Here is a 14,998-nt window from a genome sequence, read left to right as displayed (position 1 = left end):
GCCTAGCTGCTATCATGTCTTCTATATACTGCATGCAAAAGAGGAGAATGCTGCTCTTTTATCTATCACATATATAGGCAGTAGCAGAATGGAGGAGATTATACAGCAGTAATGAGCAGTGTAGCTTAGAATCCATCACTAGGGTGAGAAATAACACTTACCAAGAAGCTGCAGCAGGTCTATCTGTGTCTTGCTCACTCAGCTCATGCTCCTACCTACACTACCGTTCAAAAGTTTAGGGTCACTTAGAAATTTCCTTATTTTTGAAAGAAAAGCACAGTTTTTTTCAATCAAGATAAAATTAAATTAATCAGAAATACACTCTATACATTGTTAATGTGCTAAATAACTATTCTAGCTGCAAACGTCTGGTTTTTAATGCAATATCTACATAGGTGTATAGAGGCCCATTTCCAGCAACCATCACTCCAGTGTTCTAATGGTACATTGTGTTTGCTAACTGTGTTAGAAGGCTAATGGATGATTAGAAAACACTTGAAAACCCTTGTGCAATTATGTTAGCACCGCTGTAAACAGTTTTGCTGTTTAGAGGAGCTCTAAAACTGACCTTCCTTTGAGCTAGTTGAGAATCTGGAGCATTACATTTGTGGGTTCGATTAAACTGTCCAAATGGCTCAAAAAACAGAGCTTTCATGTGAAACTCGACAGTCTATTCTTGTTCTTAGAAATTAAAGGAACAGTGTCATCACAAATTATTTTTTTATATGTTAAAGATGTTAGTGCTTTATTAAAAACGTTTATATTCATTTGTGTGTTTGTGTTTTACTTTTTCTTATTTTTACACTTTTTCTTCCCTATGGGGGCTGCCATTTTTTTTCCATTTCTGTCTGTGTCGATTAACGACACATACAGACATGGAATACGGCAGCCACAGTCCCATAGGGACTGCGAACGGCTCCCGTCCCATTGACTTCCGTGTACGGCGTCTGTGTGGGAACTGCGCTTGCGCCGCTCCCACACAGTCCAATTCGAAATTGGCGCCGTCCGGCGCCATTTTCCTGTGGACCGGAAGTCGCGGCCGGACAGTAATATTACTACTTCCGGTCGCGGCTTCCGGATTTGTGCACTTGGACCAGCGGCAGCAAACGGAGCGGACGGGCCGGAGGGAGCCGCGGCGGCAGGAGCAGGTAAGAGATTTCAATGTATGTTCGTGTTTGTGTGTGTTTACTACTGTATGTAAACCTACTACACTGTGTGTTAGCTCAAAAAATGGCGACACACAGTGTAGGAGGTTACACCGTTCAAACCCCTCGTTTATCCCGGCACTAGCCAGGATAAAGGAGGGGGGGATGCTGAGAGCTCACTAGAGCGAGGGCTTTTAACCCATTGTTGCAATGCTGCAATTTTGGGAATAGCTCCATCTAGTGACCAAAAATGGGTAGTATTATAAATTAGAATTAATTTATAATATTTCCTGACTCGTGAAAAAAATAAAAAAAATGTGAACAATGTTTAATCACCCACACACTAAATGTTTAATTTTTTAAAAAAAAACATGTTTTTCTGGCAACACATTCCCTTTAAAGCTATTCCATGCGAGAAATTGCCAAGAAACTGCAGATTTCCTACAACGGTGTGTACTACTCCCTTCAGAGGACAGCACAAACAGGCTCTAACCAGAGTAGAAAGAGAAGTGGGAGGCCCCGCTGCACAACTGAGCAACAAGACAAGTACATTAGAGTCTCTAGTTTGAGAAATAGACGCCTCACAGGTCCTCAACTGGCAGCTTCATTAAATAGTACCCGCAAAATGCCAGTGTCAACGTCTACAGTGAAGAGGCGACTCCGGGATGCTGGCCTTCAGGGCAGAGTGGCAAAGAAAAAGCCATATCTGAGACTGGCTAATAAAAGGAAAAGATTAATATGGGCAAAAGCACACAGACATTGGACAAAGGAAGCTTGGAAAAAAGTGTTATGGACAGACGAATTGAAGTTTGAGGTGTTTGGATCACACAGAAGAACATTTGTGAGTTGCAGAACAACTGAAAAGATGCTGGAAGAGTGCCTGACGCCATCTGTCAAGCATGGTGGAGGTAATGTGATGGTCTGGGGTTGCTTTGGTGCTGGTAAAGTGGGAGATTTGTACAAGGTAAAAGGGATTTTGAATAAGGAAGGCTATCACTCCATTTTGCAACGCCATGCCATACCCTGTGGACAGCGCTTGATTGGAGCCAATTTCATCCTACAACAGGACAATGACCCAAAGCACACCTCCAAATTATGCAAGAACTATTTAGGGAAGAAGCAGGCAGCTGGTATTCTATCTGTAATGGAGTGGCCAGCGCAGTCACCAGATCTCAACCCCATAGAGCTGTTGTGGGAGCAGCTTGACCGTATGGTACGCAAGAAGTGTCCATCAAGCCAATCCACTTGTGGGAGGGGCTTCTGGAAGCATGGGGTGAAATGTCTCTCGATTACCTCAGCAAATTAACAGCTAGAATGCCAAAGGTCTGCAATGCTGTAATTGCTGCAAATGGAGCATTCTTTGACGAAAGCAAAGTTTGAAGGAGAAAATTATTATTTCAAATAAAAACCATTATTTCTAACCTTGTCAATGTCTTGACTATATTTTCTAGTCATTTTGCAACTCATTTGATAAATATAAGTGTGAGTTTTCATGGAAAAGACAAAATTGTCTGGGTGACCCCAAACTTTTGAACGGTAGTGTAAACTCTCCACAGACTTGTATGGGCAGTGTGTATGTTTCTCTTTCTCTCTCTGCTCCCTCTGCCTGATCCTCCTCCCCTCTCCATGGACTTGTATGGCCAGGCTGTGATTAGACACACCCAACTTCCTGCAGTCCGTCTCTTCTGCCTCCTCCCCTCTCCATAGACTTCAATGTGCAGTGTGTCTGTTATGATGGGGTAGGGAGACAGACAGGTGAGCCCTAATCTACCCGCCACTCAGTTCCTGCCTACTTGCAACGGCCCATCCTAGGCGATGGCGTACAACTGGGCGATGGTCCCTACGCTCAATAAGTGCATGACAGACAAACAGACAAGGGTACACAGAAGCTAAGGGAAATGGGGCAGTTGACCACGGCAACACCGTGAGCAACAAGAGTAGTGAACGAGCCGAGTCAAACCAGGAGTGTACGAGGTACAAATCGCAGAGCAGGAGCGTAGTCAGTAAAGCCAGGGTCAAAATGAAGCAAGGTCAATAATAATAGCAGGAGCAGCAGAGCCAGGAAACAGGAAAGAATCACAGGCAAAGGAGGAGCAGGAAATGCAGGTATAAATAGACAGAGGGCGGGAGATAGCTCCGTCTGGCCAGGCTGTGATAGGCTCTCCCACTCCTCAGCCTCCCAGCCTGACTGGTAGAAGATCGTGTCACTCTCTCAGACTTAGGAGCAGGTGTAGACTGATTACCCACGGGCGTCGACACAGAAGCTGTGTCTGGCAGATCCTTTACAGTGTCTGTGTCTCTCTCTCTGCTCCCGCCTCCCTTCTTTAAGATGTATTGACTGGCAATAAAGAGATCCCCCCCACGCACACACTTCCTGCAGTCCGTCTCTTCTGCTCTGTAGTTAAGAACAGACTTTGCTTGACAACCGGGGATGGACAGCACATTACAGGAAAAGTTTTGGCCATACGGCTAAAGCCCCCTCAACTCCAGTGAACCAAACTTATATAACCATGAGGTTCTATGGTGATCTACATTTGATTCAATAGAACCGTGTTGGGTCCAGGTGTCGTGTTTGTAATACAGATGATGCCATACTATGAGGCTACATGTAGCGGCTGAGGAGCAGACAATCAGTCAGAGACTCATGCGGTTTTGCAATATGATTTTTTTGCCTTCCAGATTATAACATGCTTTGCCTGTAAAAAATGTATGACACCATTCAGGTCTCTCATATGTTAATTACAGCAGCTATGACAGAGAATATGGAGAATTCTGCAAGGCAGGAATATTGTCATATTCATTATCAGCTGTGGCCTAATTCGACTCTGCGGCACATGTTTGTATCACATTGAGATCACAGCGGGGTAAATGAGAGGGGAGGAATTTTATATAACAAGTTTTTTTTTTTTTTTCATTTCAACAAGAATATGTCGAGCAGTTTGTGCTTTCTAGTGGAAAATATGAAATATTAGGGCTTTTGACTTCATTGGACGTATAAAAATAAAGGGCTCGAGGTCTTAAAAAGGAAGAAATAACTCGCTGGAGGCTATTTTCTTTCTTTTAATGCACATATAAGAAAACCGTTGTGATAGATATAGATGCAGGCTTATTCTACACACCTTCATCTTCATATATGCAGTCTCAGATATGTGTACATCCACATCTAACAGCATCTGCATTGACATCTAGACAAAGGTGTGTGTGTGTGTGTGTGTCTGTGTATATGCAGTGTGTGTATGTATATATATATATATATATATATATATACCTCCCAACCGTCTCGGATTCAGCGGGACAGTCCCGGGCGACCGGGGGTATGTCCCGCTGTCAAACTAATTCTGAAGCAGGGAACCATCAGCTCCCTGCTTCAGAATAAGATCAGAGCAGAGGTAGTAGAGATTCCGCTCAAGGAGTAGCCACTGACGTCACTGTCCATATATGGACAGTACCATCGTGCACAGCGCTTCCAGTAGCGCTGTGCCCGGGGAGTCCTCGGTGAGCAGAGGAGCTCCCTCTGCTCCTCCGCTCTGAACTCCATTCTGAAGCAGGGAGCTGATAGTTCCCTGCTTCAGAATTAGGGTATGTTCACACGCAGTGTTTTCAGACGTAATTCTGGCGTTTTACGCCTCGAATTACGCCTGAAAAAACGCCCCTAATACGCCTACAATATAATATGCTTGCAATGGGATTTACGGTGTTCTGTTCCCACGAGGCTTAAGTTTACGCGTCGCTGTCAAAATACGGCGCGTAAAAAGACACCAGCGAAAAAGAAGTGCATGTCACTTCTTCGGATGTTTTTGGAGGCGTTTTTCATTGACTCCATTGAAAAACAGCTCCAAAAACGACCGTAAAATATGCAGCGAAAAACGCGAGTTGATACAAAAACGTCTGAAAATCAGGAGCTGTTTTCGCCTGAAAACAGATCCGTATTTTCAGAAATTTTTGGTCACTGCCTGTGAACATACCCTTAGTGGCTACTCATTGAGCGGACTTCCCGTTGCCGATGATCTGGCCGGGGATTCCGCTCCTAGAGGAAACCCCTGACGTCACTGTCTATATATGGACATTGATGTCAGTGGCTCCTTCTGGAGCGGAATCCCTGGGCAGAGTCGGCAATGGGGATTCCGCTAAAGGAGTAGTCACTGACGTCACTGTCCATATATGGACAGTGACATCAGGGCTTCCCTCTAGGAGCGAAATCCCAGGCCTATGCTCTGGCTGGGGATTCCGCTCCTAGAGGTAGTCCCAATGGTGCTATCTACATATATATTGTGGCACTATATAGGGGCACTATCTACAGGGGACAATGTGGCGCTAGGCACATGGGCACTATATACATGGGCACTGTGTCACTATCTGCAAGGGCACTGGTACTAGGGGCAACTAAGGCGGCATTATACTGTATTGGGCAGCTATGGGGCATTATGTAGTATGGGGGCATTATACTGCATGGGGGCATCTGTATGGGCATTATACTGCATGGAAGAATATGTGTGGACATTATACTGTATGGGGGCATCTGTGTTGGCTTTATACTGTATGGTGGCAGCTATGGGGGTATTATACTGTATGGCTGCAGTTATGGGGGCATTATACTGTGTGGGGCAGCTATTTGGTATTATACTGATTGGGAGGCACTATGGGAGCATGATACAATGTGGGCTGAATCGGATGTGTATGGGCAGGTATTGGGTGGGATTAGAGGCATGGCTTAAAAGAAAAAAATTGGCGCTGCGCGTGCCGCAACGGTTGTCCCTCTTTGTGATTCTTGAAAGTTGGGAGGTATGTTTTTTTTTATATATATATATATATATATATATCGCTTTATGGTAGTATTAGGTGTCGTGCACAGATGCTTATTGGCTGATCCCATGTAATGCTGCTGTAAGCGGTTCTTCCTTCTCTGCAACCTGTATACTGTCTACACCTAAAAGAAGTCTTACTGCAGTCTACACTGCCTTGCACAAACCCTTTGGCCATCATCAAATTTCAAAGAAATTGTATGTCCGCCCCTATATTATACCGCCCTAGGTACTTGCTTATGGTTGCCTAGTGCCAAATATGGGCCTGGTTGGGAGAAAAAATGGGCCATTGATCCCTGAACAGCCAGTTAGTTATTATCTAAGAAATTTAAGAAGAAAGCGCCTCATGGTGCAGAAATCCCAATAGCAAAAGTAGTGACATACACAGATGTAGTCTCTCCCCCGAGTCTTTCTGGCCACATAGTACATGGGGTTTACTATGCTTAAAGAGGCTCTGTCACCACATTATAAGTGGCCTATATTCTACATGATGTGATCGGCGCTGTAATGTAGATTACAGCAGTGTTCTTTATTTAGAAAAACGATAATTTTTGACGGAGTTATGACCTATATTAGCTTTATGCTAATGAGTTTCTTAATGAATAACTGGGCGTGTTTTACTTTTTGGCCAAGTGGGCGTTGTACAGAGGAGTGTATGATGCTGACCAATCAGTGACCAATCAGCGTCATCCACTTCTCTCCATTCAGTTACACTGCAGATAGCGATATAGCTATATCGCTATCTGCAGCCACATAAACACACTATAACATTACTGCAGTGTCCGGACGATGAATATAAATTACCTCCAGCCAGGACGTCATGTGTATTCAGAATCCTGTCACTTCTGTAGCGTCTCTGTGATATTTACAACAAGGCAAGCGTAATCTCGTTTGAAATGACAGGTTACATCGTAATCTCGCCAGATTGCGCTTGCCTTGCTGTAAATATCACAGAGATGCTACAGAAGTATCAGGATTCTGAATACACATCACGTCCTGGCTGGAGGTAATATATATTCATTGTCAGGACACTGCAGTAATGTTATAGTGTGTTTATGTGGCTGCACATAGCGATATAGCTATGTCACTATCTGCAGTGTAAATGAATGGAGAGAAGTGGATGACACTGATTGGTCAGCGTCATACACTCCTCTGTACAACGCCCACTTGGCCAAAAAGTAAAACACGCCCAGTTGTTCATTAAGAAACTCATTAGCATAAAGCTAATATAGGTCATGGTGTGAGGGCTTATTTTTGCGGGAGGGGCTGTAGTTTCTATTGGCACCATTTAAAGTACCATATAATGTACTGGGAAACAGACAAAAAATTCTTTATGGTGGGGAATTGGAAAAAAACGAAATTCCTCCCATAGTTTTTTTGGTTTTTGTTTTTATGTCTTTCAGAGTGTGGTAAAATGACAACATAACATTATTCTGCATCTCAATACGATTACGGCGATACCAAATTTATATAGTTTTTTTTCATAATTTACTACTTTTACAAAGAAAACACTATTTGTTAAAAATAATTAATTGTTTTGTCTCATCACCATTCCGATTGAGCAGTGTGAGGGCTTATTTTTTGCAGGACGAGCTTTAGTTTTTATTGGTACCATTTTTTGGGACATAGGATTTTTTGATCACTTTCTATTTCATTTTTTTTAGCTCTAAGGTGACCAAAAAAACAACAATTCGGGTGTCTTAATTTATTTATTTATTTTTACACCGTTCACTGTGTGAGTTAAATAATGGTATATTGTAATAGTTCAGACTTTTACGTACGTGGCGATACCAGTTTTGTTTTGTTTTTGACATTGTGCTTGGGGAAAAATGGGAAAGTTTTTTGTTTTTTTTTTTACTTTTCATAAATTCAGGCAGAGCATGGCACGGCAGCACATGTGTTTTGCTCTATAGTATGTGCAACATGCGTATGATAGGTCTTTCAAGATGCACGAAAAAACTCCTATATCCTAAAAATCCCATGTCTTATGCCACATTCCTGTTTGACCGGTAAACTATTGGTCACTGATACCAGATCAAGTCTCTTACCGTGTATAGATTCAATCAAGTATGGGGCTGAACAGTGAAAGGGATAGGAGGGAAGAATTCTCTGTGTTTGATTTCCAGGGAGACCAGAAATAAAGGATGAAGAAGACCCTTTGGGTGACCAAGTGACAGAGAGATAAGACCCATGGAAACTTATATGACTGGCAGGAAATACCGTATTTTTTGGACTATAAGACGCAGTTTTTAGCAAGAATAAATCTTGCTTAAAAGTCCCTGCGTCTTATAATCGGCAGTCAAGGGACCCGTCGGCGTCAGACCCTCTGACCGCTTCTTACTTAAACCCTTCCCGACCCATGGTGTGCCGGCACATCATGGAGCGGAGAGGGGATTAAATTCGGAGAGGGCTCGTGCTGAGCCCTTTACATACACTGCAGGTTTCAGCTGTGTTTTACTGCTGACACGCTGCTCTAACGGCCAGGAACAGCGATGGGTCAGGAACAGCGGGTCCCAGAACACCTCCGGGACCCGCACCTATCTCTAGAATGGGGCCCCCCTAAACCCCGTTCTATCTTATCCGCTGTTTCTCGGCTACTTCCTGTTTAGGTGGTCGGAAGTTACGGAAACAGCCGAGTGCTCGCTGAGCAATGCTGTTTCCGTAACTCCCATAGAATTGAATGGGAGTTACGGAAACCGCGTAGCACCGCAAGCTACACTGTTTCCGGAACTCGTTAGCTCCGAAAACAGCGTACATGGTCGAGTTACGGAAACAGCGTATCATGCTACGCTGCTTCTGTAAATGCCATTCACTACTATGGGAGTTATGGAAAAACAGGGTAGCTCAGTGAGTTACGCTGTTTCTGTAACTCATCCGTGTATTGTACCAGCGATCTAATGATCGCTGGTTCAAGTTCCCTAGGGGAACTAATAAAATGTGTCAAAAAAAAAGAAAGTTTGATAAATATTCAAGAATCATGAGTGTAAAAAAATATTAAAAGTTACAAAAAAAGCGTTTTCCTATTTTTCCCCAAGCACAATGTAAAAAGTATAAAAACAGGAATTAAATAAAAAGTGTACCAAAAAATGGCTCTCAGAATGTGGTGAAGCAGAAAAAATAATGTATTTTAACAAATAGTTTTTGCTTTGTAAAAGCAGTAAAAAATGAAATTTTTTCCAATACTTTGTTGTCTAAAACCTAGGTGCGTCTTAGGGTATGTTCACACGAGGGCGTCCGTTACGGCTGAAATTACGGGGATGTTTCAGCCTGAAAACATCCCCGTAATTTCAGCCGTACCGGCATGTGGAGGCGCTTGAACGCCGCGTCCATTACGGGCGTAATTAGCGCTGCTATTCATTGGAGTCAATGAATAACGGCTCCAATTACGGCCAAAGAAGTGACAGGTCACTTCTTCTACGCGGGCGTCTATTTACGCGCCGTCATTTGACAGCGGCGCATAAATATACGCCTCGTGTGAACAGACAAACGTCTGCCCATTGCTTTCAATGGGCAGATGTTTGTCAGCGCTATTGAGGCACTATTTTCAGACGTAATTCGGGGCAAAAACGCCCGAATTACGTCCGTAAATAGGCCGTGTGAACATACCCTTATAGTCCAAAAAATACTCTTCTGGAAACTAGAGGCAGGGGAAGTCTAAAGCATAAACAGCTACATTTACAAGATAAAGAAGCACAGATAATGGTGTTGCCCTCCTCAAGACAAACCCTTTATCGAAAAACAACTGCCACAATGATCAGCTGATCGCCCCGTTGATCTGGCATCTGGACACCCAGACAGCAGGAGTGGAAGTGACATCCGGCCACATGTAGTAGTGCTCAGGTTCACACAGAGGGGAAAGCTCTGATGGAAAGTCGGAACCGAGCCCTGATGCAGATGTGAACGAAGCCTAAAGCGTTCTGCTTCACCTCTTTTTGGACCAATTCTGGTTTTCCCTAAAACAAACGCATATAGAAGCCATGTTGTGCTTACACATATCTAATGTGCTAAAATAAAAAAAAATTAAAAATTATGTTTTATCAGCAAGTTCAGCATTAGAACATCAAAATACTACAGTCTGCTGCCAAATTCGACAGATGCATATGTAAAAATAAATCTAAATGATTGAAAATGCCAAAACCAGCAGAAATGTCTGCTCTGCTATAAAGAGAAGTAGTTTGTTGCTAATACGCACATCTATGATGGCTTTTATCGTTATTCTAAATAACGTGTATTTCCGATTCTGCTTCTAACAGCAGCAAGGACTGTCTGCAGTCCGTGCTGCCGCCAGCTCATAACTCTGCAGTAGAACACAGAGCGTCCTGCTCGTCTCCATGGCTCCCAAATGCAAAACGGCCGCCAGTGCTATAGAATCCAGGATTAGAAAAACATGGCTGCTTTCTTCCAAAAACAGCTCCATACCTGACCTGGGTTGTGTCTGGTATTGCATCTCTACTCCATTGAAGTGAATGGGGCTGACCTGTAATACCACACATAACCTGTGAACAGGTGTGGTGCTGGAAGAAAGCAGCCATGTTTTTTTTCATCCTGGACAACCCCTTTAAGTCCTGCCCTCTGCTTATTTCTATGATTAGTGCAGGGTAGAAATGGAAAGCTGAATGTGATCAACCTGAGAGAGTCTAACGCTGGAGCCTGGAGAGGTAAGTAACCACTGGACACCAGGTATTTAACCCAAACATAAGAAGAGATTATATCAATCACCCCTTTCTTGTCCTAGACCACCATTGATGTCTCCATTATCCCCTTCACTTCACTAGACCACCAGGGATGTTACAGTTAACCACTCTAGACCACCATGGCACCCTAGCATATTAGGTATGCTTATATTAACCACTTCAATAAAATCATAAAAACTTTAGACACTTTCAAGCATTTAAAGGGTTAATCAGCCTCTAAGATACTACTACACATATCCATGTCACAGGATACAGCATGTGATTGTACTTGGAGTTCCCTTATGCATGATTTATATAGCAATACATTTTATGACGTTTTTATTGCTTGTGTGGATACTTTAGTTCAAAGACCTGATCTTATTATCTTGGTGCTTTACAAGTTGCTGTCCCCACCTGATAAGAACAGAAGTAACAGTTGTCACTGACAGCTGCTGTCATTCTGGACCAGAGCCCTCATCATTTTCATATATTACGCTGCAGAAAATGTCCCATTGTCTAACTCTTGATTCATCTGCTACAAATTTGCTTATTACAACCTATAAATTAACTTAGATGTTTTACTTGTTGCAAATAATTACATAAAACCTCGTTTGTGCATTTACATTGTATTTGCGGTTTATGCCATTTTTTAAAATATACAATGTAAGAACATAGAACAGTATTGATCAATTTAGCATACACATAGTTAAACAATTTAAAATACTTAGAAAACAGTTTTACCTTAATGTAGATCCAAGTGGCAGCTCCAAGGTCTCTATCTCGGCACACGCTTTCTCATATATTTTTTCCCCATTATGTTCCTCTAATTGCATTTCAGCTTTGCTGACTGTTGCCATAGTTCTGGATCATGAAATATACGCAATTGGGGATTTGAATTTTGTTTTTACTGAAAAATAGTGTGTACTCAGCATAAAAAGGCAAAAAAAAAATCCTTGCCCTAACCTGACCTTTAAAAAGCTGAACACGGATATATTGGAACAAACAAAGGAAACCTGGTTCTAGATAACTAAGTACAGGCAGAGAGCGGTGAATGATAGATAACCGCATGGATGATGCCTTGTCCCACATACAGCAGATGATCTCGGAAATGTTCCCGTATTGAAAACCTTAGCAATCGGCATGCAGGCTGTCTTTTCAATCGATTGGAGAAGCGTTGCGCCTGGTTTGAGATTAGCAGATCATCCGACTGATTTGTATCTTTAGAGAATTAGTGGCAAAAGGTTTTTATAAAAATACATTTATTCTAAGGGTCCTTTTAGGTTATGTTCACACTGAGTTTTTTGACGCGGAAACCGCGCCGCAAAACTCGTCAAAAATGGCCCGAAAATGCCTCCCATTGATTTCAATGGGAGGCGGAGGCGTCTTTTTCCCGCGAACGGTAAAACCGTCTCGCGGGAGAAAGAAGGGACATGCCCTATCTTCGGGCGTTTACGCCTCTGACCTCCCATTGACATCAATGGGAGGCAGAGAAAGCGTATTTCGCGCTCAATGGCTGCGGGCAAAAAAGGCGCGAAAATCGGCGTGCAGGGAGAGGAAAATCTGCCTCAAACTTCCAATCGGAATTTTGAGGCAGAAATTCCGCCTGCAAAAAACTCTGTGTGAACATAGCCTTACACCGGCCAATATTGGCCGTAAAAATGAGCGACCGATCAACGAGACAGCTCATTGACCAGGGCTCTGTTTGCTCGTGCCGCCGACAACGATAATATTTAATGCTGCATAAATGACACGATCAGCCAATGATAGAGCCTTTGCTCGTTCATCGGCTGATCGGTGTTCTGTTCACGCAGGGCAATGATTGGGAATGAGCGTTCATATGAATGCTCATTTGCCCAATAATTGGCCCGTGTAATAGGACCCTAAGTCTTTTATTTTTATATTTTAGGTACATCCAAACTGTTCAGCCTCATCACACTGCCGTATAATGGATCTGTGTTATAGGGAACGTTAATACGGCACCCGTAGAAATCTATGGTCCCATACAGATCCTCTGAAAGCCTCATATTTCACATGAGGGCACACAGAGTTTTTTTTCTCATGAATACATAAGGAATTGTGAGAGAACAAATGGTGCCATGTATAATTTCATGCTTAGGGTATGTTCACAAGCTTAAAAAAATGTCTGAAAATACGGAGCTCTTTTCAAGGGAAAACAGCTCCTGATTTTCAGCCGTTTTAGAAGCAACACGGGTATGAAATTAGAGGCATATGGAAGTACAGTTGAGTGCCATTTTACAGATTTGTACAGATTTGTACAACTCGGAGGCCTCACACAGACCAAACTGTCGTTCTCAAAAGACGTTCATCAAGTCTCACGGCCTCCTGCCATGTGCCTGGTATCAGGTGTAGTAATGAAAAATGATCTACCTATTATTGTTATACTAAGGTTTTTAGACTCTATGTGTGCAGTAACTTTATGATAATAATAAATAATTTTCATCAAGACCAGTGGTGTCGTAGGGACAGTTTTCAGTGTTCCCTCTTGCAATTACATAAGTGAGGCTTATACATATTTGATTATATTTCAAGCAAGCAACAGGTGGAGAATATTATAGTGCCTCCTGGCAAATGCAGTCACCGTTTTACATAATGAATAGGCACGGAGTATTATACAGCGGCACCTAACCAGACATGCAATAGTCCAGGTGGTTATGGTAACTATATAGGTGTCAATTAATTGTACCGTCATAACAAACATGCACTACAATAAAAGTGTTACTACAAATATTGCTCCATTATGAGAGATATCAAAGCAAATGTGCATCTTGTGCTTCTTCTGACTTGCTGTAGAAAGATTGCTTGATAAGATCCAGACATTGACACCCCTACCGATGGGTTGAAGCACTCTTCTGAGCACTATGCCCCTTCAGGTCCCATTGGCTTTGCTGGGCTTCACTTTGGAGTAAAGCTGTTCGTTCGATAATAGTAAATCCACCTGCTGTTTTTATAACCAGGCATCTGTTTTACTAGAAATTTGTATTGCCCATAAAGTAAGAATTCCAGAGCATCTGTTCTTAAATGCATTGTGCCGTTCCTCTGATATTCCTCCTGGAAATGAATAAATTGACAATTGAGAGATACCATTCCCTTTGTCAATAGGATGAATTTAAGAGCGCATCATCTGTTATTTGCTTAGGATAGTTCTTCACTTTGAAACATTTTCAAATGATTTTAGATTGTTTGCAGAAGTCCATTGTGCAATTTCTGCAAATTCTTCTGAACTGGCCAAATGGTGCATTTTAGAGGAAATAATGACGAATCCATAAGGAGAAATCTTCTACAAAGAGAAGTATATTGGATACATACCATGAGATGTATTAATCCCATGGGTATGAATGAGACGTAATTTTGTAGTATATTTATAACTCTCTTTTTCAATTAATATATTTCAAGATAATCTTGAAGTTACATTATTGCCCTATATTTGCTCTAAATAATTGCATAGTTCATAAATCAAGTAAAAATAGTTATTGTTTTAATATTATATAAATGACAAATTATAAAAAACAGTGTTTCATATTTTATTTAATATGTACTTTGAGATTGAGACATCGTTCTATATTTACATCCAATTTACTGACTATTAAATTAATGGATTGGTATTCATACATATAAAAAAGAGAACTCTTTATATGGAAATAAAGGGAGAAAATACGTAACATTTGTGTTCTTGTTTTGCATATCCCTGGAGGAACAGGACGCGATGCTCTGCGGCACTGCGATTTCTGTCATCAGAATAGAGGCAGACGGAGCGCTGACAGTGAACGAGGGAGGAGCTGACAGGCCCTGAAAGAGTCCAGTACTAACAGAGGAAGCGTGGTGATTATGATTTGCTGCGCCACCACACTAGTATGAGGAGAGACTGAGGGAGCGCATATAAGGGAGGTGATTTCATGCCCAAACGGGAAGAGAGAGCCGGAGAAGAGTGGAAAGCAGAGAAAGTGCTCCGTTGGGACATCCGGTGTACGAGGGTGGCCCGTCTGACTGCAAGGCAGTAGAAAGCTGGAGGCTGCAGATAGAGGTGGATGCCGCAGAGTGACCCAAGCCTATGCGTAACGTAGGCAGATCCACTGTGGTACAAAGCGAAGTGGGATTCAGAAGTCATGTGCAAAAGGGGAGTTTAGTACGTTGTGGGGCAGACCAAGGAGATAGGTGGCCTGGTGGGTACAAGCGGGCCATTGATGAAGTGGCTCTGGGAAAGTCTACAAGGGCTGTGGGAATGGTTATCTCTAGCAAGGGAACCAGTAGGAAATAAGTGGTACAGTTCTCAAACCCAGGGGGGGGGGGTCTGTAGTCAGCCCGGTAGGAAGCTACAGTGGTTCTGGTTGCCATTGAGGCCTGAAATGTGGCCTAGTAT

At 42.6% G+C, this 14,998-nt stretch overlaps 1 protein-coding gene across 2 annotated transcripts in view; it reads right to left on the bottom strand.

The window, feature by feature from the left end:
* EXOC6 (exocyst complex component 6) overlaps positions 1-11,477 on the bottom strand; it is a 210,220-nt gene extending 198,743 nt beyond the window's left edge. For both annotated transcript variants that reach the window (XM_075841004.1, XM_075841006.1), the window contains exon 1: positions 11,362-11,477. In XM_075841004.1, coding sequence (XP_075697119.1) covers positions 11,362-11,477 — 116 coding nt within the window. The remainder of the gene's footprint in view (positions 1-11,361) is intronic.
* Between the last annotated feature and the right edge of the window lie 3,521 nt (positions 11,478-14,998).

The sequence above is a fragment of the Rhinoderma darwinii genome, chromosome 11, assembly GCF_050947455.1.
Source record: "Rhinoderma darwinii isolate aRhiDar2 chromosome 11, aRhiDar2.hap1, whole genome shotgun sequence".
Lineage (NCBI taxonomy): Eukaryota > Metazoa > Chordata > Amphibia > Anura > Rhinodermatidae > Rhinoderma > Rhinoderma darwinii.
Note: the sequence above shows the minus strand (reverse complement) of the source record. Positions and strands in the feature narration are given on the sequence as shown.